The sequence below is a fragment of the Abramis brama genome, assembly GCF_963993115.1.
Source record: "Abramis brama genome assembly, chromosome: 19".
Lineage (NCBI taxonomy): Eukaryota > Metazoa > Chordata > Actinopteri > Cypriniformes > Leuciscidae > Abramis > Abramis brama.
The window spans coordinates 13954048-13981954 of NC_139981.1; the positions used below are offsets into that span (position 1 = coordinate 13954048).

General features: G+C 35.8%; 3 protein-coding genes across 7 annotated transcripts; 2 read left to right on the forward strand and 1 right to left on the reverse strand.

The window, feature by feature from the left end:
- Positions 1 to 103: 103 nt before the first annotated feature.
- pkd2l1 (polycystic kidney disease 2-like 1) lies at positions 104 to 9899 on the forward strand (the record flags this gene model as incomplete). Its single annotated transcript, XM_084093199.1, has 15 exons — positions 104 to 392; positions 753 to 866; positions 1639 to 1766; positions 2707 to 2960; positions 3053 to 3277; positions 5427 to 5655; positions 5814 to 5984; positions 7021 to 7202; positions 7345 to 7465; positions 7559 to 7657; positions 7793 to 7914; positions 8007 to 8124; positions 8221 to 8315; positions 8621 to 8759; positions 8927 to 9899. 15 exons carry the CDS (start codon positions 104 to 106, stop codon positions 9095 to 9097), a joined length of 2457 nt encoding a protein of 818 aa, XP_083949325.1. The 3' UTR covers positions 9098 to 9899.
- An 84-nt stretch (positions 9900 to 9983) lies between these two features.
- Positions 9984 to 17321, reverse strand: tial1 (TIA1 cytotoxic granule-associated RNA binding protein-like 1). 4 transcript variants are annotated; one of them, XM_084093216.1, is made up of 12 exons: positions 17119 to 17321; positions 15917 to 16013; positions 15441 to 15593; positions 15252 to 15306; positions 15070 to 15157; positions 13598 to 13673; positions 13178 to 13286; positions 12986 to 13081; positions 12819 to 12903; positions 11564 to 11687; positions 11251 to 11390; positions 9984 to 11164 (listed from the first exon to the last, which is right to left on the reverse strand). In XM_084093216.1, the coding sequence occupies exons 1-12, from the start codon at positions 17145 to 17147 to the stop codon at positions 11050 to 11052; spliced, it is 1167 nt and encodes a 388-aa protein (XP_083949342.1). In that variant the 5' UTR covers positions 17148 to 17321; the 3' UTR covers positions 9984 to 11049. The 4 variants fall into 4 exon arrangements, with proteins under 4 accessions (XP_083949342.1, XP_083949343.1, XP_083949344.1 ...); XM_084093217.1 differs by having other exon boundaries at positions 15441 to 15539; positions 17119 to 17273; XM_084093218.1 differs by lacking the exons at positions 15070 to 15157; positions 15252 to 15306; positions 15441 to 15593; positions 15917 to 16013; positions 17119 to 17321 and adding exons at positions 14127 to 14194; positions 14403 to 14543.
- Positions 17322 to 18243: 922 nt separating this feature from the next.
- On the forward strand, positions 18244 to 25867 carry bag3 (BCL2 associated athanogene 3). Of its 2 annotated transcripts, none has more exons than XM_084093214.1 (4): positions 18244 to 18500; positions 22347 to 22616; positions 23491 to 23784; positions 23934 to 25867. In XM_084093214.1, exons 1-4 carry the CDS (start codon positions 18309 to 18311, stop codon positions 24627 to 24629), a joined length of 1452 nt encoding a protein of 483 aa, XP_083949340.1. In that variant the 5' UTR covers positions 18244 to 18308; the 3' UTR covers positions 24630 to 25867. The 2 variants fall into 2 exon arrangements, with proteins under 2 accessions (XP_083949340.1, XP_083949339.1); XM_084093213.1 differs by having other exon boundaries at positions 18246 to 18500; positions 22347 to 22655.
- Positions 25868 to 27907: the final 2040 nt, after the last annotated feature.

Sequence of the window (27907 nt, forward strand, 5' to 3'; positions counted from 1 at the left end):
TCAATGAGAAAGGTATAAATACAAGTTGAACCTATCCTCAGGCAAAAGCTTCACTTGAGCATTTCATGATACATCCATCTACCTTAACCTCTCATTTACCACAATGCAACACTTCAATAACCAGGAAGAAAATCAGCTGGGCAACACAGCAGCGTGCGAGCTGGATGACTTTGAGAAAGGAGCCTGGGTGAATCAAGCCTACAGTGGCTCTCCTGCACCCATCAGACGCTCCATCAGCACCATCTACAACCCTCAGCCCATGTTTCACAGTTCTTTGGAGAACATGAACCAACTGAATCTGCCTAACCCCTATTTAGCCGAGGATAAGGTGCGAACCCACCCCACTGAGGAGAAGTCTGGATGCTGCTCCTTTTTCTTAAAAGCCATCAAAGGTAAGGGAGGATCCATGCATCTTCCTATTTTCCATGATATGATTATTCTAGATTTACTTTAGCACTGTTAGCTTTTATTTATGTATTATTATTATTCCATGTTTACTATTCAATTATTATTATTATTTCATTTTGTTTGAGTGTTGCTAATATTGTTTTTTATAATTTATTATTAATGCAATAAAATACATATTTGTATTATTAATATAGAAATATTAGTAATATATTCAGTTGTATTATTTTAAAATACTTTATAACATTTTAGAAATAATAATAAATACATTACTTAATATTATTGTAAGTTAAAAAATAAATACAAGCAAATAAATATATATAAAAGTGATTGTTTCGGTTTGGTAGGACTGTGGGGAACAGCTCTAAGAAAAGACACAAAGGAGAATCCTGAGCTCAATGTCAAAGCAAATCTCAAAGAACTGTTCATCTACATTGTTTTCCTAGTGGATTTGTGTCTGTGTAAGTATTAGGTCGATTGTTTGATATATTTATCCCTGTCTGAATGTACTGTTTTTACATGTTAGGACCACCTGTTGGAGTTGAAACCATTGAATGGATTTATTGATAATGGATCAATATAGAGCTGCACTGTAAAAAGTTATTTTTAATGTCATTGTCAGCTCAAAATTCTAAGGTAACCACGTTACTTAAGTTAAACCAACAATTATTTTTTACAGTTTGTAGCTGTGGATATTAAGTACATTGATATATCCATTAAAACATTTGCATGTATAAATGTAAAACTGTTCAAATGTCATTAGCTTGCTCTTTTGTCTTTTTGATCATACTGGCTGTAATCCGAACTAAACCCATGGTTTTCCATTATCTTGTGCTCTATTATGATCAGAGATGTGTATCAGACTAAGTGCTTGTTATAAAATGTCCACTGCTCCCCTGTGTTACAACACAGCATTGTCCAGGGGAAAATTAGGCCTGAAAGGAACACAAGCGGGACCCTGCTGTCTTTTACTGATAAGAGCTCAGGTCAGGCAATTGAGGCTTTGTCTGTGCTGGTCACATTGTTCAAGAGAGCTATTTGTGTGTGCTCAAACAAATAACCCTCCCCTCATCCCTGGCTGCAGCATTCGTGACGTGAGCACTGCTAATGGATGAAACTTCAATGAATTGATGTCCTTTATCTGCGTGGAGGCTGAATGGTGTAGCACGTCTGTGCAAAGTTCAATAAGTGATGTGATTGTTGTTGACTAATTGCAATCATGTTCTCATGCAGTGACCTATGGCATGACCAGCAGCGCCACCTACTACTATACAAAAGCTATGACTGATCTCTTTGTGAATTTACCGAGTGGTAATGGATTCAGCTTTTACTACATCAGCAGCGTGAATGATGTCTGGACAGTGAGTTTTAGCAGATTCTATTATTCTGATGTGAATAAAAATCAGGGTTATGGTGTATTTATCTATTTATAGCATTAAATGATTTTAATTATAAATATTGGTCTTTCCCTCGTATTTTTAAAGTACAATAAATAAAGTAGGCCTACAATTTATTCCAACACAATTTTTTTGGATGTTTGGCTATATTTACTTAAGACTATATATATATAATGTACATTTAATAATAAATGTATGTTAAATATATATATATATATATATATATATATATATATATATATATATGTGTGTGTGTGTGTGTTTGTATATATAGATAGATAGATAGATAGATAGATAGATAGATAGATAGATAGATAGATAGATAGATAGATAGATAGATAGATAGATAGATAGATAGATAGATAGATAGATAGATAGATAGATAGAATTTAGTAATAATCATTGCCTGGCTAATGTTTCTACATTTACTTTAGTACGGTTAGCTATTAGCTTTTAAAAAAATATTCAAACACAAATTTTAAGTTTTTCCTAATATGTTTTTTTAAAACATTTTATGTAATTAATTTGAACATTTTAGTGTTTTAAAATAGTATTGCTAATATTTTTTAGATATTATCTGAATTATTGTATGTAGTTTTAAGTATATTTATTTTAGTAATATTAATATTATTTAGTAATTATTTAAAAAAAAAAATATTCCAACACCTATTTCAAGTTTTTGCTAATATGGTTTATTTGATTTTAATATGTTTTATGTAATACATTTTAATATTTTAATGTTTTAAAATAATATTATTGTTTATATAATATAATTTATTTTTTATGTAGTTTTAAGTATGTTTATTTAGTATTAACATCATAATAAATGTTTGTCTATTTGAGGGACAGATGCAGTACAGCATCAAAGTCCCTCTTGCTATGATTTTTTCTTTAATCTTTGCAGTACATGGAGGGCCCGTTACTTGACGGCCTTTACTGGAATAAGTGGTATAATGATGAGCCTCTTCAGAATGAAAATCAGTCCTTCATTTACTACGAGAACTTGTTGTTAGGAGTCCCCCGCATTCGACAGCTCAAAGTGAAGAGAAACTCCTGCAAGGTGCACAAAGACTTCCAGCAGGAGATCTCCGAGTGTTTTGATGTGTACAGCGACAAGAAGGAGGATGACAGCAGGTTTGGAATGATCAACGGAACAGCGTGAGTGACATTTATGATTAGCAACAGTCGTATTTCTCTCTTCGGGTGTTGAAATGTGTTTATTTATTAAATATAATCGTATTATTCTTCAGCTGGCAGTACCACTCGGAAAAGGAGATCAAAGGGTCAAATCACTGGGGGATACTGACCACATACAGCGGAGCGGGATATTACCAAGACCTGGCAAAGACCAAAGAAGAGAGTGCAGCTATCCTGAATGACCTCAAAGAAAACCTGTGGCTTGATCATGGAACTCGAGTTCTTTTCATTGACTTCTCTGCATACAATGCCAACATCAATCTCTTCTGTGTTATAAGGTATTTGACCTAAATCAAGATTATATATAATGCATTTTTTGCATTTGCATGTCCAAAATTATACATTTGGTTTGCTAGGTTTGTGAATAAAATAACATTTCTACATCTGCTCTTTAACATAAGCTATCCCTTTCAATGTACAAGGCAGACAAAAAAAAAAAAAATGTTAGGCCCTATTTATATATACAGTGGGGAAATAAGTATTGAACACGTCATCATTTTTCTCAGTAAATATATTTCCAAAGGTGCTATTGACATGAAATTTTCACCAGATGTTGGTAACAACACAAGTAAGCCATACATACAAAGAAACAAACAAAAATAATTTCAGAAATTAAGTTATGTGTAATAATGTGAAATGACACAGGGAAAAACTTTTGAACACATGAAGAAAGGGAGGCGCAAAAAGGCATGGAAAGCCAAGACAACTGCTGAAAACTTACAGTAATTAAAAAGCAATCCAGCCCCCTGTCAGTGGAAATTAATAACAGCTTGGACAGTCCCAAATGATGGCCTACAAAAAGGTCTCATTGCCAAGGTGTCACACAAGACACATCTCATGATGGGTAAAAGCGAAGAGCTGTCTCAAGACCTTCGCAACCTAATTGTTGCAAAACATAATGATGGCATTGGTTATAGGCGCCATTCTAAGCTTCTGAATGGTCCAGTGAGCACTTTTGGGGCCATAATACGGAAGTGGAAAGACAATAATTTCACCATAAATTTGCCTCGACCAGTGCTCCTCGCAAGATTTCTGATAGAGGAGTGAAAAGAATAATCAGAAGAGTTGTCCAAGAGCCAACACCAAGTTGTATGGTGTTTTTAGGGTAATGTGCACTGCCATTTCTCCTCCAAATATGGTGTGTATTATGGCATCCAAACAGTTCAATTTTGCTCATGTGACCACACTATATTCTCCCATTTCACTGGCTTTTCCAAATGTTGTGCAGCAAACTTTAAATGAGCTTCAACATGCTTTTTTTTCAGTAATGGAGTCTTGCGTGGTGAGCGTGCATATAGGCCATGGCGGTGGAGTGCATTACTTACTGTTTTCTTTGAGACAACAGTACCTGCTATCTGAAGGTCTTTTTGAAGCTCTCCACAAGTGATCCTTGGCTCTTGGACAACTCTTCTGATTATTCTTTTCACTCCTCTATCAGAAATCTTGCGAGGAGCACTGGTCGAGGCAAATTTATGGTGAAATTATTGTCTTTCCACTTCCGTATTATGGCCCCAAAAGTGCTCACTGGACCATTCAGAAGCTTAGAATGGCGCCTATAACCAATGCCATCATTGTTTTGCAACAATTAGGTTGCGAAGGTCTTGAGAGAGCTCTTCGCTTTTACCCATCATGAGATGTGTCTTGTGTGACACCTTGGCAATGAGACCTTTTTGTAGGCCATCATTTGGGACTGAACCAGCTGTTATTAATTTCCACTGACAGGGGGCTGGATTGCTTTTTAATTACTGTAAGTTTTCAGCAGTTGTCTTGGCTTTCCATGCCTTTTTGCGCCTCCCTTTCTTCATGTGTTCAATACTTTTTCCCTGTGTCATTTCACATTATTACACATAACTTAATTTCTGAAATTATTTTTGTTTGTTTCTTTGTATGTATGGCTTACTTGGGTTGTTACCAACGTCTGGTGAAAATTTCATGTCAATAGCACCTTTGGAAATATATTTACTGAGAAAAATGATGACGTGTTCAATACTTATTTCCCCGCTGTATATATATATATATATATATATATATATATATATATATATATATGCATATTATATATATATATATATATATAAATATATACAGTATATGCATATATATATATATATATATATATATATATATATATACACACACACACACACATATAAATATTATATATATATATCTATATAAATATAATAATATATATACACACATATTATTTAAACAAACTTTTATGTTCTAATCGATTAATCACGATGACAGCACTTATTATATTTAAATATTTATTATATTTATATATTTATTATAAATGATTTATACAAACAATAAATATGAAACGTATAAAAAAGTTGAATATATAGAATAAATAATCTGATATAATTTTGTTATTGCATTATATTATTTATAAAACAATAAATAATAGTTTTCTTCTTTCTTCAGATTGGTGGTTGAATTTCCAGCTACCGGTGGAGCAATTCCATCCTACCAGATCCGTACTGTAAAGCTGATTCGTTACGTCACCACCTGGGATTTCTTCATCATCGGCTGCGAGATAGTGTTCTGTGTCTTCATATTCTATTACATTGTGGAGGAGATTCTGGAATTCCGAATCCACAAACTGTCCCATTTCAACAGCATCTGGAACATTCTTGATCTAGTGGTGATACTGGTAGGAGGAAAGCAGATCATATCAGATATCAAAACATCCGATATCAAACATATTTGAAAGACTTTATTTCTAGCTATAATAATTAAAATTCATCATATAATTGGTAAACATTATTTGACAAGAGCAGACTCTAATAGTAAATGTGCTCTTTTTAACAGCTTGCTGTGGTGGCAATAGTCTTCAGTGCATTTCGGACCATCAAAGTGGACAAGCTACTTGGAAACCTTCTGGAACAACCTGACATCTACGCTGATTTTGAGTTTCTTGCATTTTGGCAAACCCAGTACAACAATATGAATGCAGTAAATTTGTTTTTTGCTTGGATTAAGGTAATTTTTTATTAAGAATTATTAGAATTATTCTTTTATTAAGAAGTTTTTAAAATGACATACTGTGACCTCGTCACCCTTTGGGCCGTTTTTTCTTTGTTCACAACTTTTTAAGTCAATTACATAAAAACATAAATTGGTCTAATTTCTTACCGAATAGTAAGATTGATTACTCCTAACTAACTGCTAGTTGGTCATATTAGTCTTAAAATCCCCCATAGCCAATCATTTTATCCCTTAAAACTCATCTTTGATCACCAAAATGACATATTTTAAAGTTTTTTCCATGAAATTTTTATCAATAACTACACCCCTTGCCTCATTTATTATACGTTGTGCTATGAATATGCAAATTAGCCCCACCTCCACTCACTCACACCAGCTCAGAGATCCACTCGTTGACGATCACACGTTGACGTGATCGGTTACAAGGTAGTTTGTGACGTCAGAAACACCAGCGAATTCAAACTGCGTTTTTTGAGACTGTTTTGATTCACTGCAGTTTTAAAGAGAAAATACTCAGCAATGGTGCTGACTTATGAATTTGCACATGGTTTATCTTAAAGCATTTTAAAAATACCACATAGACATACAAACAACATATAAAGCTTGATTTTCACCACAGGGGGACTTTATCATAATGGCTATGTTTATGCAACTGGCTTTTTATATATTATATATTTTATATATTATTTTTTATATATTATATTATACTTACATAAATTATTAATTTAAATGTTAGTTCATTCTCAGAAAAAAAGCTGTCATTGGGGCGGTACCCTTTCAAAAGGTATACCGTTGTACCTAAAAAAGTGCATATTAGTACCTTAAAGTTACATACTGCTACCAAAAGTGTACATATTAGTACTTAAATGGTAAATATTAGAACCTTTTTAAAGGGTACAGTCCCAGTGACAGCTTTTGTATAATTTTTTTTATAAGAGTGTGCATAGCAGTTAAAGACACATACAATAGGACCTCAAATTTTTAGTTAAAGTGACCTGTTTTGATATTATGATGGCTTCAATCTCTGCAGATTTTCAAGTACATCAGTTTCAATAAGACGATGACCCAGCTTACGTCCACTTTGGCTCGATGTGCATTAGACATCTTTGGATTTGCCATTATGTTCTTCATTGTGTTCTTTGCATATGCTCAGCTGGGTTACCTGCTCTTTGGAATGGAAGTACAAACATTCAGCACATTTAACAAGTGCATGTAAGGATATTTTTTCTCTCTGTTAAAACATATTTTTATCATTTTTATGCTGTCAAAAATATTAATTTCTGATTTAAAAAAATACTATTTTTAAGTTAATTAAAATAATGTCAGTTCTTTGCCTTGTTTCTCCACTCTGCAGTTTCACACAGTTTCGAATCATCCTTGGAGATTTCGATTATGATGCCATTGACAGGGCAAACAGAGTACTTGGACCAATATACTTCTTCTCCTATGTGTTCTTTGTCTTCTTTGTGTTACTGGTAAGTTCTTCAGACGTATATAATTTGCTTACAATTGTTTGTTCTAAATCATAAGTGCCTCTATCAATTAACATGATGAATTGGCGTTAACAGAACATGTTTCTGGCCATCATCAATGACACATACTCTGAGGTGAAGTCAGAACTGGCTTCTCAGAAAGATGAGTTCCAGATTTCAGATCTCATCAAACAGGTAAGTCATCCTAGACTGGAGCATACAGTGGATACGTCTGCAAATCTGTTACATTTATGTGTGGAAAACCGTGTCACCTCCACGAAAACCAACACTGTTGTGTGTGCATTGTGTTGAACTATACTTTAATTACAGAGTTATGCAAAGACCGTTATGAAACTGAAACTTAAAAAGGAAAAGATCTCTGATGTTCAGAAAGCCCTGGATTCAGGCTCGGGTGAGCTGGAGTTTAAGGATTTCAGGGATGCACTGAAAGAGTAAGTTTCAGGTGAAACACTAACACATATGTACAGTAGCAGCGCTGATGCAGAAGAACTCATGTATTCTGGTTATGTGTCCCACATGTCAGAATGGGTCATGCTGACCATGAGATCTCAGCCGCTTTCTCCAAATTTGACCAAGATGGGAACCAGACTTTGGACAAGCAGGAGCAGGAGATAATGAAACAAGAGCTGGAGGAAAAAAGGGTATGTTTGAGTTTTTTTTGTTGTAAGTTAATGTTTCTAAGATGGATCTCCATGTTGACATTATACTGATATGGATATCTATATTCTTTATATTAGGATGCACTCAGTGCAGAGCTTCGTAATCTTGAAAACAATGTTGAATATGCAGAGGACCACAGAAAGAAGACAGTTCCTCTAGAGGACTTTCAGAGGTTTGTGTACAGAAGTGTCAGTAGTAAAACCTGATGTTCAGTGTTTTTTTTGTATTATTTATATGCTGTATTGTATTTATTAATATTTTGGTAACAGTATATTTTTTTAACATTAGTTAATGCATTAACTAACATTTAGCAATATAATTGTACAGCGTTTATTAACCTTTTTAATGTTAGTCAATGTTCATGTTAGTCACAGTGCATTAATTAATGCTAACAGATACAACTTTTGATCTTAAAAATGTATTAGTAAATGCTGAGATTAACATTAGCTGAGATTAATAAATGACGTTCTTTTCCAGGCTTGTTCACAAAGTTGCTCAGCTTGAGAAATCTGTGACCACTATGATGTCCAAACTGGATGTTGTTATGGAGAAAATGAGACTTCAGATATTCAACACAGAAAACAGAGACATGGATAAGCAGGCGACTAGAGAAGATGTGAGTTTTTAGTTCTATAGAACTTATGACATTGTACTTAAAATTATTTAAAATAATATATTTAATAAAATACAAATAAACAACAAATTGTTTTTATAATATATTAAATACAGGAATCATGAATATATTATAGAAGATATGTAAGCCATGCTGCTGTATTATAACAGGAATCAAGACCGGCTTCAGGAGGGAATATTCAGGTAAACCTGGAAAGAGTCTTGGCTCAGGGACCACCATCCTGGTCATTTGCTGGTCCCATGGGGAATATGAGGAATCGTTTGTACCCAGATGTAGGATGGCCAGTCGTCACCGAGAACAGTAGTTCTGCACGCCACTGATTCATCAAAACCTGACTTTAAAACTGACTAACAAATAGGCTTAATCTAAGCCTGATCTGTGGATATAGACTCAGAATATTACAGTCAAGAGGGAAGGTATTACTGTAGAATAGATGAAGTAGTCTATGTTACCAGCGGCACAGGAATCTGCTTGTGTCTCTTCTCCATACTGACTGTTTAACATGCAGTCACTGTGGCTTTATAAGAGGGAATAAATAGCAATATGATTGACGATCTAATTAAATTTCACTATAAGGCTGATTAATGTTTCAGCACAGTGTAATTGACGTATTGTGGTGTTAAATACATTCCCTATAGTTTCTGGGAACTATATCAGGCCACAAACTATTCTTCTGACCTTCCTCCCTGTTGATGACTGAATCTTCATGATTACTATTAGTTCTTGTGAAACAATTTCTGTACATTTAAGATACAAGCAGACATTAATAATTAAAAACCCTGTGATAATGTAATCTCAAAACTTTCTTTCCAATTATATATGGAAACTTTATTTAGCTAAATTTAGTGAGAATAGTCAGTTACATTTGACATATGAAAACGGTCATCAAAGTGCAATGTGTATTATTAGTCTATGGAACATTATTATATATAAAGACATTTTCCTTAATTTCTTTCTTTACTTTGATATGAACTATTTGTAAATGCTGTATTTTATAGTGTATACTCAACCTTCTATAGTTTATACACTAATCTTGGAACAATATTGCTAGTATATTTAAAAAGATATATAATATTTATCTTTTCTGATTAAAATTATAGGCAAATAAATAATTGAAATTGCAAAACAAATGGTTTTATCATTTACTATGTTGAAACCAGACCATTCTCTTTTCTTTTTTTTAGAAAAAACAAAAGTGAGAAAACATTTCTTGTCCAATGGTTCATTTATTGAGACTCATTTAGACTAAAAAGAAAACTTGAAATGCTAAGTTGTATTCAAACATTTCTGCCTTGTACATTCAATGCTTTGAGCAACCTCAGTATTATGGTTTGAAGCATGCAATTCCTTAACCCCCCCCCCCCACAAAAAAAATCCAAACCTCATCTCTGGCTACTCAAAAATGGCACGCATATTTGTTAAAACAGCAAAAGGACAAATTTACAGTAGGCTCTAAAATAAATCATACAGCTCTCTACGAGGGTCTCAAAGTGTTAAACTGAAATTTGTGTGACTGAGCAAAAATTAAGGCTTGCTTGTAACTGTCAGTCACACATGTAACGTTTGTCTAACATACGCTGCGTTAGTTCTGCAAAGGTCTGTCAAGTAGAGCGCATGCTTTGAAACCCTTATTCCAGGCCAAGATATCAAAAGATATTTACAGGTATGGCCATCATGACCCTTTCTCCATAGTGAACGGGAGAGATTTCACTGTCTGTAAATTGGAGTAAAAAGATACATTATACACACCGTATCAAAGAGCTCTAGAATCTGAGGAGAACAGGGAGCTAATGTGGATTAAATATACACCACTGCACATAGAAATTCATTTACACGTCAACATTTACAAGACACAGGTCCAATGAACCCCCAAAAAGTGCCTTTACTTGCATTTGTTTGCCAAGTCAGAATGCAGAATGAAAGTTTTTGAAAGAAAATACTTAGTTCAAAAAACCATTTACACCAAGGGCTTTCTGCAATGTACCTGTGAAGTTCCTGAAGCTGGGATTTAAGGGAAAATCAGCAGTTTTCCTCAAGATATGCAGTAAAAAATGGTGGGGATACAAGAGATATAATACATCTCCAATTCCACTAAAACAGGAACAAATCTCATGAATGAATTCAGATTTCCATTGAAGGCGTTCATCTCAATTGCCTCTAATCTAAATTTGCATCTTTACAATAAAGGATTCCTCCCCATCCAAAGCTTGTAGGGAAAAGATGATGTGCACCTATTAGTTTATAGTGTGTGCAATAGAGAACGAAGGTCAGATCACTGTGTCTGGTACCCGGCCATGCCAAAGTTAGCCTGGTTCATCACTGGGCCAGGCTGAGCCTGAGAGGGTTGTGTCCCAAAACCTCCCACCCAGGCAGGAGACTGTGATTGTCTAGAGCAGAGAACAACAAAAAGTGGGTGTAAACATTTTCCTACATAGGCACTACATTACACACATAGAAACACATGAAAACTTACTCTACACCAAATCCTTGCTGATTCCATGTTTGTCCGTACATTCCATAGGATGGTACTTGCCAGCCATTCGTCATGTACTGACCGTATTGTTGAGGATTGCTGTACATTTGATTCCAATGTCCCCACTGACCGTACTCCATCTGTGAAGGAAGCATCAAGAACTTGAGCTTGACTTTTCTACTGTTAGGACACCGAAGATGAAAAACACATGCTGGCCTATCAATTTATCTATCTATGGGATAGATTCAATGGCACATTAAAATGAGATTGAGATTAATAATACTACTAATAAAGCAAATTCACAAGCACTTACCGGTTGGACATTTTTGGCCATGTCAGGTGACTCTTTGCCCCAGTAGCATTTCACAACATGACCTTCGATGGTGGTACCATTCACGGAGACGATGGCATGAGCAGCACTTTCATGAGAGGAGAACCTGACAAAAAATTATGTTGATGATTGAAGAAATGGAAGAGCACAGAAATCCTATTGTTTACAATAAAATCAGAGGGACCGTCTTTGTCACCATCTAATTAAATCTTGATATTTCCTTTGAAATTAACAAGTATATGATAGAAATAATATATTAATAGATTAGAAACATCGTTATTACATATAATAAATAATAAATTATACAAGATCAGGTACAATTTTGATTTTGAAAAGGCAGCCTTCATTTGATCAAAAATAAAATAAAATCTGTAATATAGTGAAATAAAATTTAAATAACTGTTTTTACTTGATTTATTCTTTAAATGTAAATTTATTCCTGTGATGGCAAAGCTAATTTATTTCCCAGACATTACTAGTGTCACATGATCCTTCAGAAATCAGTCAAATATGCTGTTTTAAAAACATTTATTATCATCAATGTTCAAAACAGCTGTGCTGCTTAATATTTTGTATGGAAACAGTGATACTTTTTTTCAGGATTCTTTGATGAATATAAAGTAAAAAAAAAAAAAAGCAGCATTTCTTTGAAATGGAAATCTTTTGTAACATCAGAAATGTCTTTACTGACACCACTGATCTATTTAATGGATCTTTTCTGTATTATTTCTTAAAACAATCTTACTGACCCCAAACTTTTGAACGGTACTGTAATTAATAATAATTTATTTGTGTGTTTTTATTTCTTTCAAAGACTTAGATGTGTAACAAGAGGTTGCCTGATTGTTTTTTTTTTGCATTAGTTTATGTTGCCCCCTTTTGGGAAATCAGTTTAATATTATGCTGATATTTGGCCTTATTGATATTGGTATTTTGCTGGCTTGGCTGATTAAGAGAAGTTGTCAATCCATATTATCTATTTTTCGGTGTGAAAAGAGTAAAGATTAGCAAATAAGCATTGATTTCATTTCAGCAACTTTGTGCACATCTCATTTTGAACCATTTAATTGCAGCTCATACTATTCAACCACAACAAGCAACCATTAACGTCTTACATATTTATTATAATTATAGATGCTTCTACAATATTTTACATTGTGCATAGACTGTCCACATCATAAACCATCTAAATATAAGACGACTGAAAACATAAGAGGAATAGTTCCTTGAATGATACCTGATAAACGAATAACCCTTCTCCGGGAAAACTCTGATCTCCATTATCTGTCCGAAAGGAGAAAACGTCTGTCGCATAAGGTGTTCTGTTTGAAGAGAGCAGTGTGAGTCACATATACTCCTACTAATACTCAGAACAAGTGATTAAAAGGGCAAATGCACACATACCTGTGAGACCTGACTGAATGCCCCCGCAGTACACTGTGCAGTTCTGAGGACTCGATTGGTTTACCACCTCATCAAACCTAAGCTGCTTGGAGCTGTCTGAAATTGTCCCCAATTACAGTCATAATAAATTAGCTCAACTCAAAGACAGTTAGCAAACCAAAGAAAGACAAAGTGGACTGAGATCAGACTTACTTTCTTGCACACTCTTGGGGGCGGGAGGTTTCCGAGTTGCCCAGTTAGTCCGGATTTGCCGTCCACCAAGCCACTGACCGCCCATGTGTACTATAGCATTCTCAGCATCCTAAAAGAGAAGAAAGTACAGATTTAACAAACACACGTAAAAGCAAAACAAAAAACACAACCTCTCAGCAGCACTACTAGTCTTTCAATAGTTCATCTTTATAATTAGGAACTACCCACATAAATGTCCTAATTTGGTTTTAAGTACTATTACTAAACTGCCTAAAACGTTACACTCAAACAGCAAACTCAACTCTAACAGTCTGACTCATCCCAGTAGATTGAATATCTGTAATACTACAGCTATAATATGAATTGTAGTAAACAGAAATAGAATAACCTTCACTCTGTGTTCCTGTACTGGAGCCTTACCAGTTTGTTATAGAAGGACACAAATCCATACCCCTTTGATTTCCCTGTTGTCATATCCTTCACCACTCGTGCATCCCTGAAAGAAAAACGTAACAACGGAAAAGTCAGTCCATTGAAGGCTTCCTAGAGGATCTAAAAAAGAAAGGAACCACACACACATTGCACTGTACTGACACTGTTACAATATCCTAAGTTATTCTAACAAAACTTTACACTAACAACTGCATATTATCTTGATTACTGGTACTTTAAAAAAATTATATAAAATAAAAAACAAGTACAAAGTCATGCAACCTACACTACTGCATGTGTTTAAAAGCTCCTGCAAACATTGCAACTTTTCTTAGACAACTCCTGAGACACAACATAATGGTCCAATCTTCATCTTAATCACTAGTACTTAATCTCTTATATTAGTAAAAGTCATCAATGTCATTACCATGCATTCCTAGTTTGAACTGCTGTCTCTAATTCTACTCAAGAATACATAGAAATATCAAAAGAGAAAAAAAGGAATTAAACGGCATACATGGCCTGTTAACAGATTTCTTTATTTTTCCTGGTCAATTCTTTACCACCAATATGGAGTTTGGGAAGCTGAAAATTTCGAGAAATTAACATTTTCAGAATTTTAGGAGAATCAAACTATCAACACAACTAGGAAAACCATCATAAAACAAATTTACAAGCAAAAATTCATGAATTATCTAGGGATTGTTAAAAGTCTACACTACGTCAGCGTTAATTGAAAAATATTGCAGTATACAAATATGAAAAGCAAAGAGTAAATAGAAAAAAAATCTACATCTGAGTTCCCAGAGTGCACAGTTCCTTGCTGTTAGCCTTCAAGCTCCTGTCCAATCCTATGAGCATTTCTGTAAAATAACCAGAGCTCTATTAACTGACACTCAGAGCTAAAGGAGACTCTGAAATTTTTGCAGAGTAGCAGTGCATAATGTTTTTTTTTTGTGTTGACAACTACAAATTTAATTTATGTAAATGAAAACTACTTACCAATTTCAGAAAAGCAGTGAAGTGATGAAAATTTTTAAGGTGCACTTTACAACAGATTGATCTGGGTACACAATATTGACTATACTGCCCTGTGCTTGCTGATAATGCTGATTATGGGACTATTACATTTATCAAGGAGAAATAAGGCTTTCATTACTGACAGAAATGTGACTAAAGTGCCAGCTAATCCCAGCACAAATGACAAACGTAAAGTAAATGTTCATCTTTGCATCAATTTATTCCTAAAATGAGCAAATATGTTAACTATCAACAACCAATGGTAACCAAAATAAAATAAATAAATCTATGAAATTGTTTCCACGGTTTTAGGGAAAACAGGGGTTAAAAAAATAGAGCGCGCGGTCATATGACTCAAAGTAACCTCACACCACCACTCGACATTATTCAGACAAAAGCAAAACATATTCCATAGAAAGGTGTGACTTCATGGAACTTACGAGATTTTCCCAAAGGGTGCAAATGCAGCTCTGATGTCATCAGTTGTGATTTCAGGGCTCAAATCTCCCACAAAAACATGAAAGTGATCTGCAGAAAAATGACATTTAACACAAACAATTACATTTAAAAAAACAAAAACAAAAAAACTAAACCACAATTAATATAAAAGACAATAACTTACTAGATGTATCTTTCTTCTGACTGCTAGGAGTAGTCGCCCAATTTACCTTGACTTCCTGTCAATAGAAATACACTTGTTGAAGCCATTACCTTTGGTAACATGAAATTCAGGGTGCAACGAACCACAATAAACATCAAACCACCCAAATCTTGTTACACTTGTCTAATGAAACAATGCCGCAAGATGCACCTTTCCCAAAATCTTCCTTCCGTTCATGGCGGCTAAAGCAGCAGCAGCGTCTCTGTGTTCAAAGAATTCCACAAAGCAATACGGATCATTGCTTGTTTGCTGCAAAACAGAAAATCCAATAGAAGAGTTCACCTTCCTGCTGCTATCGGATTGCTGAGAAGAAAAGCCAGGAAAATATATTATTGCAAAGTCATGGGTATTGGGTGGAAGACTCTGTTTAATATTTTCTTTCATTAACATCATTTTGCCATTTTGGTTTGATTTTAAGAAATAAGAAAATGTAAGAAATTATGATTAGTTTGTTCTAGGATCATTTAAAAGCAAATTTATTCCAAATATTAACATAAATGTAGAGTTTGGCTGATGTTTCCACACAAACCCATTTACACTCACAAACTTATCATGGAGGAGCTCAAATACAGAACATTTCAGGGAACATTTGGAAAAACATAATTTGTGATGATTTTGTTTTTTACCTCTGTTATCATTTTACAACTTTTACATGGCCCAATCTGAGTAAATAACTGAAGGATCAAGTTCTCTGTTACATCTCTTGAAAGATTCCCCACGTAGCTGAAAAAGCAGATAAAACATATATTAATTTAAAAGATATAAACAGTAATTATAGATTGCCACCTTATAATTTAGCACATGTTTTTAGACTACATCTAGAGATACATACTACATTAGATCTACATATGGGTTTTTAAAAAAGAGAACATGATATATCACTGATATGACCACAAATTAATCTTAAAACGCCAATATAAACTTGCTGAGGCCCTAATCTACCCCCAAAAATGAATCTTCTGAGTGTCCTTCTGAGGTTTTTAAAACTACACACTATAAATTATAATAAAAAAAATAAAATGTATACTTGAGAGTCCGTATGGCTATGAAACAAACAAAAAAACACATATTTCTTAGTGCAGAGATAAAACGCCCACCATGTGAAAGAGTAAACTGATGTTCGGTTATATGTGTATATTTATAGATGAGCTAGGTATAGATATGACAGCCCCCCTCTTTTTGCGTGAGTGACATTAGGATGGGAACACACATTTGCCCTCATAACTGAACTATTGAGAATATGTGTTACAGATAATCATCCAGTCAAATCAGGAGAAATTTTAATCTCACGGCGTTATACAAAATGTAAAATCCACACTTCTAGAAAAAGATAGCAGGCCTGAGATTAGTTTAGGCCTTTACCAAATCAGCAGACAATGACATAACGTTAACGTTACTCGTTTAAACACATGGATACTGAACATGGTGGTTTATTAATATACATATTAACCCCATATACCGTAACTTAGGAAATACAGCTCACATTTAGCAATGTTATTTACATTTGATTGGATTTATTTTGATGTGTAGCCAATTTGACCACTTAGCCGCTAGCTTAGCTTAAGAATGCTACGGCTAAACATGTTTCCCACGCTCGTCGGATGAAGATAAAAGCTTTTCGATCTTTCTACTGTACGAAATGTGAGCAATAGTAACTGACTGAACCCCTGTCGATATTAAACAGTGCTTACTAAAAGCCCTTGATGTCAAAAACGTTTGTAGGACGTCCTATTTGGAGCTAGCTGTTAGCTAGAAGTATGTCAGTGGTGCTAACAATTGATCGGTTATTCACTGAGTACTGACGGGATTTGTGTTTATCGCTACTTACAGGGTTTTTGGGTGGCTCTCGTCTTCCATTCTTGGATGCCGGAAGGAGTGCTAACAAAACTTGTTTTCAGTATCTCAAATATGGTTTATTTTTAGGATGAACAATACTGGACTGGAGCTACTTTCAATCTTGAGTAGAAAATGGCGGAACCCGGGTAGTCAGGAAGACAGTCACTGCGCATGCGCAGAAGCAGACGTTTAATCAGACAGACAGGAAAGGGGAGATTGATAAAAGCGCCGTGCTTGTGTAACTGCAGGTGTAAAAATATATCATTTTTCATTTTTGTATTTTACTTGATAATGTGACCTTGCATGTTATGTATTTGTATGTTTTCTTTCAGCCTAATTTCAAGGCTTTTTACTTGTTTTCCAGTGACCACTTGTTAAGAGTTTCAATGGATGCCTGGTCTTTGGCGAAAAGAAACACAGATAGCACGGATACCCTGTAATAATTTAATGATTGGTAGTGATTGTATATTTTAAGAACCAAGAAAACGTCTGAAAATGTCATCACCAAATTCGATTCTCAGTCCAAAACTTCCTGTGTAAAATGTGTGTGTGTGTGTGTGTGTATTATTATAGATTTTTGTTGTTGTTGCAATGTATTCTTCATATTAAAGGGTGCATGAGATGAGGGCCTAAATATTATAAAATGTCAAATATTTAATTAATAATAGATTTACAAAATACTACTAAAGCTGTACACAACATGTTGAAAGACCAAAGGTATAACTGCATCCTATTTCACATTATTTTATTGTATTAAAATGTATAGGTTATTACATTTTATCTATAGAAAGAATCGAGGGATTATATGGCCTTTCCTCTACATCCCAAATATTTTAGCATTATGTGATAGATGACAAATGTGAAGAATAACAGAGCAGAATGACAGAGTAGGCAATAGATCAGACAGATTTGTTTTTTAAAGTATTGCTGTCTGTCTTTAGAGGTGAACACTAAAAAGCAACAAGTGTTCTCGGTCCAGTAAGGGGGAGGCGATTGAAGTGTCAGAAATCTCGGATCTCTGTCTGGCCGGTCAGGGGTCATTTATGGTCACACACGTGGGCGTTATAGTGAACCCTAGAACTTTCTCGGTAGTCTTCGGATGGACCTTGCTGCTTCCAGAAACCCATCCCCATTTACAGTACGTCATCAAACGGACCCTTTAAAGCGTCTGTAGCGGCTGTAATGGCACAATATTCGGGAGCGAAGCAATATCAGAGTATGAAAACACTGTCTCCAGTCGAAACGATGGCAACTAACGATCCTCTACCACCTGGGTGGGAGATCAAAATTGACCCGCAGACAGGTTGGCCGTTTTTTGTGGATCACAACAATCGCACAACGACGTGGAATGATCCGAGACATGACACGGAAAAGGTAAGATAGATCTTGATTTTGCTTTTGGAAGTTGCGCTGTCAAACGTGATCGGTTTTCAGGTGATTTAAAAATGCAGATCTGGATGGCGCGTTTAATAGATTACTTTGGGTTAAGGCATTTTACTGGGTGTTTCATCGAAAAGGACAATTTTGTTGAGTGCGTAGGCTACGATCCCACTCAGTATCCAAATCATACTTGAGCAGACACTGACTGTCTAGGGTAGAAAAGCCACGCACTTGATTTATTTTCTTTAGCTCGCGCAGTCACCTCTATTGAAATAGCGCTTCGCGTGCATTCGAACGGCTTGATGGAATATGCACTGGCGAAATATATTAGTGTGATGATCTCAACTGAAATGATTAGTGTGTGACGCACTGCAGTCATATGTGAGAGTGTTAGAACGACTCCACAATGTTTATTTAAAGCCCCGAGATCTACGCACACTGCGCTTGTTCTCCACATCCCTGGAACCGAACAGTATAACACGTCCCTCAAAGTTTCCCTTACATGGGATTTGAGAAAGATCCACCCACTCACGGATTTTGTCATTCCCAATGAATGGGCTTGAAAGTTACACACTGGAAGTGTCAAACTGTTCTGGAAGTAAAACATATGGGGTGGGTGGGGGGGACACGAGGGCTTGCCAGTTGGCATCCTCCATTAGGTAGATCAACACTTGTCCGAAGTTAGTGTCACCAAGAATCTACTGGAAAGACAGCTGCCAGGAGATAAACTGGGCGCTACTCTTGGCGTCCGTGTCAAAAAAAAAGAAAAAAAAAGCAGAGGTCGTGAGGTCATATACTTGCCGTTATTCTCAGTTTACCAACTTGGTTTTGAATCCGTCTTGTAAAACTACATAGGCTAAATCTCCTAATTTGATAACATAAACCTTAAATCAGGTGGTGTTTTTTAAAACCTTTTTTAGGCCTAGGAGTCCTAGAGAAAGGAATCAGATTCAGTGTTGCATTTTAAGCTTGGCCGATAATTAATTGGGTATATTGCCATTTACTTGTAGTTGTACATTACATTTTTATTTGGGATGGAGAAACATTTAGCTGAACGGCAGCATCTGAACTTTATCATTTATTATCATGATGATATATATTATCATCTGGTACTTGACGCATAGTCTGTTTTTCCTCTAAAAGCCACAGCTCATACAGAACTCACATTCAAACCAAGCAGCTTTCTGTTGCTCAACACAGCAAATTTGCTTGACTAACTTAAACACAAGCTGGGGAATTTTTTTTTTTTGCCATCACGCGATACTCTCAATCACGTAGATTCCAAATGAGATGACTAGATTTCGTTGGTGAAATTTCGCAGACAGTGAGCAAAAGTAACTGTGGCCGCACTTTTATTTAGCAATAATTGGCCCCCTGTTGAAAACCAGTGTCTTTAAGTATGTAGGTATACTGGCTGTTACTGTTGTATACTGCGGCTTTGAAATCAGAATAGGTGTTTCGTGATAATTTGTTAGGGATATTATATCGTTTGATGTTTGTTGTGTCTGTGCACCTCTGATTTACATTGATGAGTAAGGGAGGCCCTCCCCCTCACAAAGAGTATTTTAAGACACCGTGTCAACAGCACAGGAACCCATTGAAAAATGCTGCCGAGAGTGAGTCATGGCATTAGAATCGACTGCATACTGGGTATATCCTGTAAGCCAATGCAGTCGCTTAACAGTTGTTGTGTACAGCGAGTTTTACCCACTCATGTTTCATGTTTGATCCTGGACAGCCTTGTCATTGAGCGAGGGCGGACTGACCTTTTCATGTCAAACGGATGAGAGAAAACGCGAGCTGCGTTTTAAGCTGAGTTTTACATTTACAGTTGTGATCAGAATTAATGGCACCCCTGGTAAATATGATCAAAAATGGCTGTAAAAAATAAATCTGCATTTTTTATCCTTTTGATCTTTCATTCAAAAAATTTGCTAAAATCTAACCTATCATTGAAGTAAAATAATTAAAAATTGGGGGGAAAATCACATTATGAAATAAATGTTTTTCTCCAAAACACGTTGGGAACAATTATTGGCACCCTTTTATTAAATACTTTTGCAATCTCCTTTTGCCAAGATAACAGCTCTGAGTTTTCTGATATAATGCCTGATGAGTTTGGAGAACACCTGACAAGAGATCAGAGACCATTCCTCCATACAGAATCGCTCCAGATCCTTCAGATCCATGTTGGTGCTTCTTCTCTTCAGTTCACTCCACTCATCAGGTCAGGGAACTGGGACGGTCATGGCAGAAGCTTCATTTTGTGCTCTGTAACACATTTTTGTGTTGATTTTGATGTTTGTTTTGGATCGTTGTCCTGATGGAAGATCCAACCACGGCCCATTATAAGATTCCTAACAGAAGCCGTCAGGTTTTGATTTTTTATCTATTGATATTTGATAGAATCCACAATGCCATGTATCTGAACAAGATGTCCAGGACCTCCAGCAGAAAAATATTCCCACGACATTAAAGATCCAACGCTATATTAAATTGTACACATGGGGTACTTTTTATCCTTGTGTGCACTAAACCCATCTAGCGTGCTTACTGCCAAAAAGCTCTTTTTTTAGTTTCATCTGACCACAGTCTTTTGCTGCACATCAGAACTATATTCTTTGGTTTTACTCATTGTGGTGGATGATTAAGGGAATTTGGCCTTCGTGTTTCCTCATATTTAAACTCCTTTGAAACAAGAAGTCATAGCTAAACAATTTTCATGTTCCTAGTCACCCTGGTGTGCTAAAAAAAGGTAAATATTAATGGGAATATACTTCAGAGATATTCTACTCGTAAAAATTCTAGGGGTGCCAATAATTGTGGCCAACGTGTTTTGGAGAAAAACATTTATTTCATAATGTGATTTTCCCCCCACTTTCAATTCTTTTACTTCAATTAAAGATCAGATTTTTGCAATTTTTTTGAATGAAAGATCAAAAGGATAAACAATGCAGATTTATTTTTTACAGACATTTTTGATCATATTTACCAGGGGTGCCATTAATTCTGACCACAACTGTACGTACTGGATTGAAGCAGTGACTGAACCCACTAGCAAGTTGATTGGTTGGCCGCAGTAACATAATACATAATATAATTTTACTTTAGACAGATTTACAATGGTGGAATTCGCATATGACTGAGTATGACTAGTCGTAAAATTCTACAACTTGACAGTGATGTGAAGCTAATAGGAAAAATTTAGCAGGTGTAAAACACTGTTAATCACATCACAAAATGTGTCATATGTCTATGAGAGTGACTTTCAGTTTTTAAACGTTGTGCTTTGTAGTAAAGCTCTATTTGAACACTTCTATTTGACGTTTGTCAATGTTTAACTCCCAAACATTTGTCCCCATTGTGGCTATGGTGTATATATACCCATTATTTTCCTTTTACAGTTTAGATTAATTATGAGAATAATGTCAAGGTACTGATTATGCAGGGTTATTACACAAAAAACATCTATATACCATTAACTCTGGCTTGTTTTTAATATTTTTGGCCTTAGCAATGTCATTGGTCCAAGTCAAAATATTTAGTCATGCTGCTTGTTAATAATTGGAGCTTACTCAGTAACCCAGTCAACCGCATGCTTTCGTTATTTGCCTTCTCCTGCAAAACAATTTGCCGTATAGCTACTAAATACTTCAGCAGAGAAGGAATGAAGAGCATCATCAGAAGTGATGTTGTTGATCAGACCTATGTTTACCAGAGTATATTGCATTACTTGCATTATGGTGTTAAATTTGTCATCATTGCGTGAGGATATAACCAGTTATTTTTGAATAGTGTTTTCAGCTGCTTATTTATTTATTTATTTATTTATTTTTTCAGATTTTTTCAAATGGCCCCTCTATGTCCTCAGAGTCTCCTCAGGACATGCACAAAACCTTTATTCAAGAGATGAGGCAACCAATGCTACGCCAGGGCTACATCCCCATCCCAGTCTCCCATGAAAACAATGAACCCAGGCTACAGCAGTATCCGAGTTTCTCTTACTTCCATCCAGCAGTGCAGCAAAACTTGAGAACAGATGGACGTACACCTTCCCCGACCCCAACAGCACACTGTCGGCCTAGATCTCCAGTGCAGGCCCCATCAGAGGCATGTTTGTCTTGCTCTCCTGCTTTACATGGGCCTGAGGTAAGCCCATTAGACCCTTTTAGATATGGTAGTTTCTGTCGGACTTTGGATTCATTGTGGAAAGATTCACATTCATTTATTGACTATGCTTCTGAAGGATTTTCACTTGAAAATTTCCCTTGGTGCCCTGTATTTTCTTACTAAAGAATTTGTGCAATAGGGCCTTTTTAGCTGTGCAATATGACGCCCGTCTACATGTTCTGCTGCACTGTATGAATTGTTTAGGTGAGATACATGTGATTTATTTATTTATTTATTCTGTGATTTGGAAATGCAGCATACACTGAGCCCAAGACAAATTTCCCTAAGGTGACAATAAAGTATATTGTATTGTATTGTATATTTGGTTAAACTTTATTTTAAGGTGTCTGTAACTATGCATTTAAGTACTGAGTAATATTAAGTAACTACATGTACTTGCTATAGAGTTTAGTTTAGGGTTCGTTGCATGCAATTATGCATAATTTATAGTTATTACTATAGTAACTACATTCAACAGTAACACTGTAAAATAAAGTGTTACACTACATTTTAAAAATGTCATAGTTTTATAGGTTTCTGAAAATTAACACTTGCTAAAAGTGATAATATAAACACATTATTGCTGATTCTAATGTTCTGTCTTTATTTACTGTGGCACTTCACATTGTTTTGTCAACCCTTGCCCAAGTTAATGCAATACAATATTATTATTTTTTAAATAAATATTTTATATATATATATAATCAATGTAATGTATCCTTGCTGAATAAAAGTATTAATTTCAATGGTAGTGTATAGTGTAAAGGTAGTGCTAGCTTTTTCCAAAATCAAACTGTATTTTCATTTTCACTAGGTTCATCAACCACAGGTGACAAACCAACAAATCAGTGGCCTTCATCAACAGCCCCGACCCAACAATACAGGTCTCCGGGCAGGCTACATCCCTATTCCGGTGATCCATGAGGGTGTAGGGGGGGGCCTACAATCCCAGCCTAGCCAAAGTTCTCATCCCACACGAGAAAAAATCCCAATCTACCGTGAACAAGTGCCCATTCAGATTCAACAGAACCGCGCTGCCAGTCCCATCCCGGTCCCCTTAAGGGCCCAGTCACCAGTCATTTCTCAGATCATGGGAGAGAGACCCCAGGTATGTGTGTTTTTAGTAAGATATTAGGTATTTTTTGGCATTAGCTCAAGCCATTAATGTTCATTTCTGTAATATTTAGTGCTACATTACTAAAGTATTCAGAAGTAATATGTGAAATTAAACAAAAGTAAATATGTTAACATTGACAGATCCAGCAACACATTGGACACGCAGTAATACCACCTAAAGCTGAACAACCAGTTGAAGAAATTGTCAGAGCGTCACCCGCATTTGAGTTTCCCATTCAGAGAGTTAGTGACGGTCCTCAACAAATATATCATCAGCCAGTGCACCAACAGCAACAAAAACAACAACCTACACAAACACCTCAGCCAAAAGCACAACAACCTACACCGCAGTCACCGCAGATATCAGAGACATCCAATATTACCATACAAGTTCCTGCAGCACCAGAACCCCAGGAAACAGCTGCCCCTCAATCACCTCAAGACGTCCCACCTCCATACGTCCAGCCTGAGGAGACTCTGGAACAAGATCTGAGTCACCCAGGACTGATCAAAGTGCATCAGATATTGGAACGTGTGGAGAAACTGGCACAGGAGGTGAAATGTTTCGATGGGAAGAAGAATGATAAAAGATACTTGTTGCTGGAGGAGATGTTGACCAAAGAACTGCTGGCTCTGGACTCGGTAGACCCTGAGGGTCGCCCAGATGTGCGTCAGGCTCGGAGGGATGGCGTCCGCAAAGTTCAGACCATTCTAGACGAACTGGAGGTGTTTGGAGAGCAGTTGGAAAGGCTGGCTGGTGACAAGTGCCGCGAGGCGAAAGGAGAGCCAAGTATGATTCATCAAGCAAATACAGAAAAGGTCAAGGAGATTTCATAATCGCACAAATTTGAGACGAACACTAATCAAATCCCCATTCTTGTTTTTACTTGCACAATTACTATTAGTTGCATGCACGAATAATTGAATTAAATTATCTAATGTGATTTGTTTACTGAGTGCAATCATGTGTGCTGTTATGTGATGCTGCTGTTGTCAAATCTCACCATGCCAGTGTCTTATAGCAAAAGACATAGTGGTGACAAGTTTTATTCAAAAACATACATGAAAACGAGGCCTTGAACCAGAAGAAAGTATTTTAACGTCCAATAAGTATCTTTTGTACCATGTGGAATAAATGTTAAAATGCTTTTTAATAATCCTCAAGAACATAATGTTTTTTTTGTTTTTTGTTTTTGAAGTAGTAGTGGGCCATCACAGTGAAAAACTTTGATTTGATTTGATTTGTAACATTTTTCATGTGTGGACTAAAATAGAAGAAATTTATACATTTGAAATATAAAGGCATTCATTTTGGTTTTGAATTCTGGGAAAGTTTTGTTTATATATATATATATAATGTATAAACAATTATTGCCTTTTAATATAAATGTTTGAACATCATACAGGGAGAATAATTCGTTGTTGAGAGCGAGCTTTGCTGACAGTTCCCTGAGATGGTTCGAACTCTTGTCAGTATTGTTGTTTGTTGAATGACAGTGATACAAATAATGCTATATTTTTATTCTATTTTTCTGTGCCAAAAAGAACATTTCCAATAGTAAGAATGTTCTTCTTAAAAATGTTGAATCTAAAAAAAAACATTATAAAATTTTCACTGAATATATGGTCGCCTTATGTTTAAGGAACGGTTTGTTAAAGCAGTCAGGGTCGGTCCAAAGTTGTGGTGATTCATGAACTCAAGAGGTACCAAAATAATCCTGTTTTATCAACATTGTGCCCTTGAGCAAGGCAACTTAATCACAACATGCATGAAATGGACTTGAAATGAGTGTACCAAAAATTACTTTGTATAATGTGTCCGCTCAATTCAGTTTAAAAGAGAGTGCTGTATGTCTCACATTACTGTTGTGAGGCTTTTTTATCTCAATGACCTGTTACTGACTCTGATATCGTAATAATAATGCGAACAAAACTGGTTTCAAAGTCTGTTTTGTGAAATAGTATGCAATGTTCAGTGTTCACAGCTTGGAAATTTGCAGTTTGTTAAAATGTCGACATGATATGGTCACATAAGCATAACTGCAAATAAAATATAATAAAGCAATTTGCTTACATTAAGTTGCATGGTTTATAATTTTACAACCACAGTTTAAAAAAAGATGTATGCTGTGTCCAGTAACTGTGTTTGAAGTGCAAAGGAAAAAACAGGATAACTGCATGGACTATCCAGTGGTTTATTAGGTATTATTTTTAAACATGTAGGTCATCCAAAACCACAATAATAAAAAAGGTCAGCTATAGGAAAGTCAAGAAATTAGTCAGTGGTAAAGAGTCTTTTTAGACAAATTTGCAGAATAAATGTTTCTTGAAAACTAGAGTGAGACCACAGCATTATGTAATCAGTTGGGGATAATATTACATCTAGAAAGCATTTTAATTCCTCTTAGGATGGGCATCAAAGACTATAATGTACAAAGGAGTTGCTGAGTGACGCCTACAACTACAGCTTTACCAGCCAGACAGCGAACAACATTTCACTGACCACTGATTACATCTCTCCAGTCATTTCAGGATGGACTTCAAAGACTATACATTAATATAGTTTATATATTAATATTAATATAAAAGGGGGTCAAAACAAAAGGTTGGCCTTAAAAAAGTGTTTTACATAAGTGTAAAATTTCAACCTGATCATGAGATTATTATGTGGTGATTTCGTATGACTCCTATGCAAATGTTCAAAATGTAAGTATTAAGGTCCACCCTATAACCCCAACCCTAAACATAACCGTCAGTGTAAGTAGATCATAGAAAAACATACAGATGAGAGCGTATTTTATAAGAATTAGCTACCAGTTCGTCAAATGTAAAATAGTGAGTTTTCTTTCAGATGTTTCAAAAGTTAGTTAGGGCCCTCGTTTTCAAGTTCCATTGACACAGATCTCATTTTGACAGACAGGAGTGCTGTAACAGTGGAATGTTAGGATGACTCTATGGAATGTTAGGATGACTCCACCCCCCCGAAATGCAATTTTGCGAGGGGCCCAAGCCAATAAACTGTCAAGGAACTAGTAATAAACTGCCAGAAACTGCTTGTTTACATAGAAAAACAATGGAAACAGCAGTTCACATAGAACATGTTTTTGCTTTTGATGTAGACTACCATGCACTGCATTTTATGCATTCGATATAGCATCCGATAATGCTTTTAACAAAAGTCCTCAAGTGGTCTAATGTTGCTATGGTTTCCTACCCATATTTTTAAACATCACAGCAACATTACTGCTCGAGCGCTTTTGTTAGAATCATAATCAGATGATACATTGGAATACAGCAATGATTCATCAATTTCTTAAACATTACATTTCCCAAATACATTCAATCGTTAAAGGGGACCTATTATGCAAAATTCACTTTTACATGGTGTTTAAACATAAATGTGTGTCGGCAGTGTGTACACACAGAATAAGACACCAAAGCATTTACAACACATTCTGGGGATGTCAGACTATTATTATATAATATTACACTCACCTAAAGGATTATTAGGAACACCATACTAATACTGTGTTTGACCCCCTTTCGCCTTCAGAATATTGATATTGATAGGATAGCATCTTGCAGTTGATGGAGATTTGTGGGATGCACATCCAGGGCACGAAGCTCCCGTTCCACCACATCCCAAAGATGCTCTATTGGGTTGAGATCTGGTGACTGTGGGGGCCATTTTAGTACAGTGAACTCATTGTCATGTTCAAGAAAGCAATTTGAAATGATTCAAGCTTTGTGACATGGTGCATTATCCTGCTGGAAGTAGCCATCAGAGGATGGGTACACGGTGGTCATAAAGGGATGGACATGGTCAGAAACAATGCTCAGGTAGGCCGTGGCATTTAAACGATGCCCAATTGGCACTAAGGGGCCTAAAGTGTGACAAGAAAACATCCCCCACACCATTACACCACCACCACCAGCCTGCACAGTGGTAACAAGGCATGATGGATCCATGTTCCCATTCTGTTTACGCCAAATTCTGACTCTACCATCTGAATGTCTCAACAGAAATCGAGACTCATCAGACCAGGCAACATTTTTCCAGTCTTCAACTGTCCAATTTTGGTGAGCTCGTGCAAATTGTAGCCTCTTTTTCCTAT

Coding starts and splice junctions, on each gene's coding strand:
- tial1 (XM_084093216.1), bottom strand. CDS start 17,147: ATGGAAGACGAGAGCCACCCAAAAACCCT. Junction 16,014..17,118: donor GAGAGCCACCCAAAAACCCT/GTAAGTAGCGAT, acceptor CTGCTTTTTCAG/CTACGTGGGGAATCTTTCAA. Junction 15,594..15,916: donor GTTGTAAAATGATAACAGAG/GTAAAAAACAAA, acceptor TTTTCTTCTCAG/CAATCCGATAGCAGCAGGAA.
- bag3 (XM_084093213.1), top strand. CDS start 18,309: ATGGCACAATATTCGGGAGCGAAGCAATATCAGAGTATGAAAACACTG. Junction 18,501..22,346: donor CGAGACATGACACGGAAAAG/GTAAGATAGATC, acceptor TTATTTTTTCAG/ATTTTTTCAAATGGCCCCTC. Junction 22,656..23,490: donor CTGCTTTACATGGGCCTGAG/GTAAGCCCATTA, acceptor CATTTTCACTAG/GTTCATCAACCACAGGTGAC.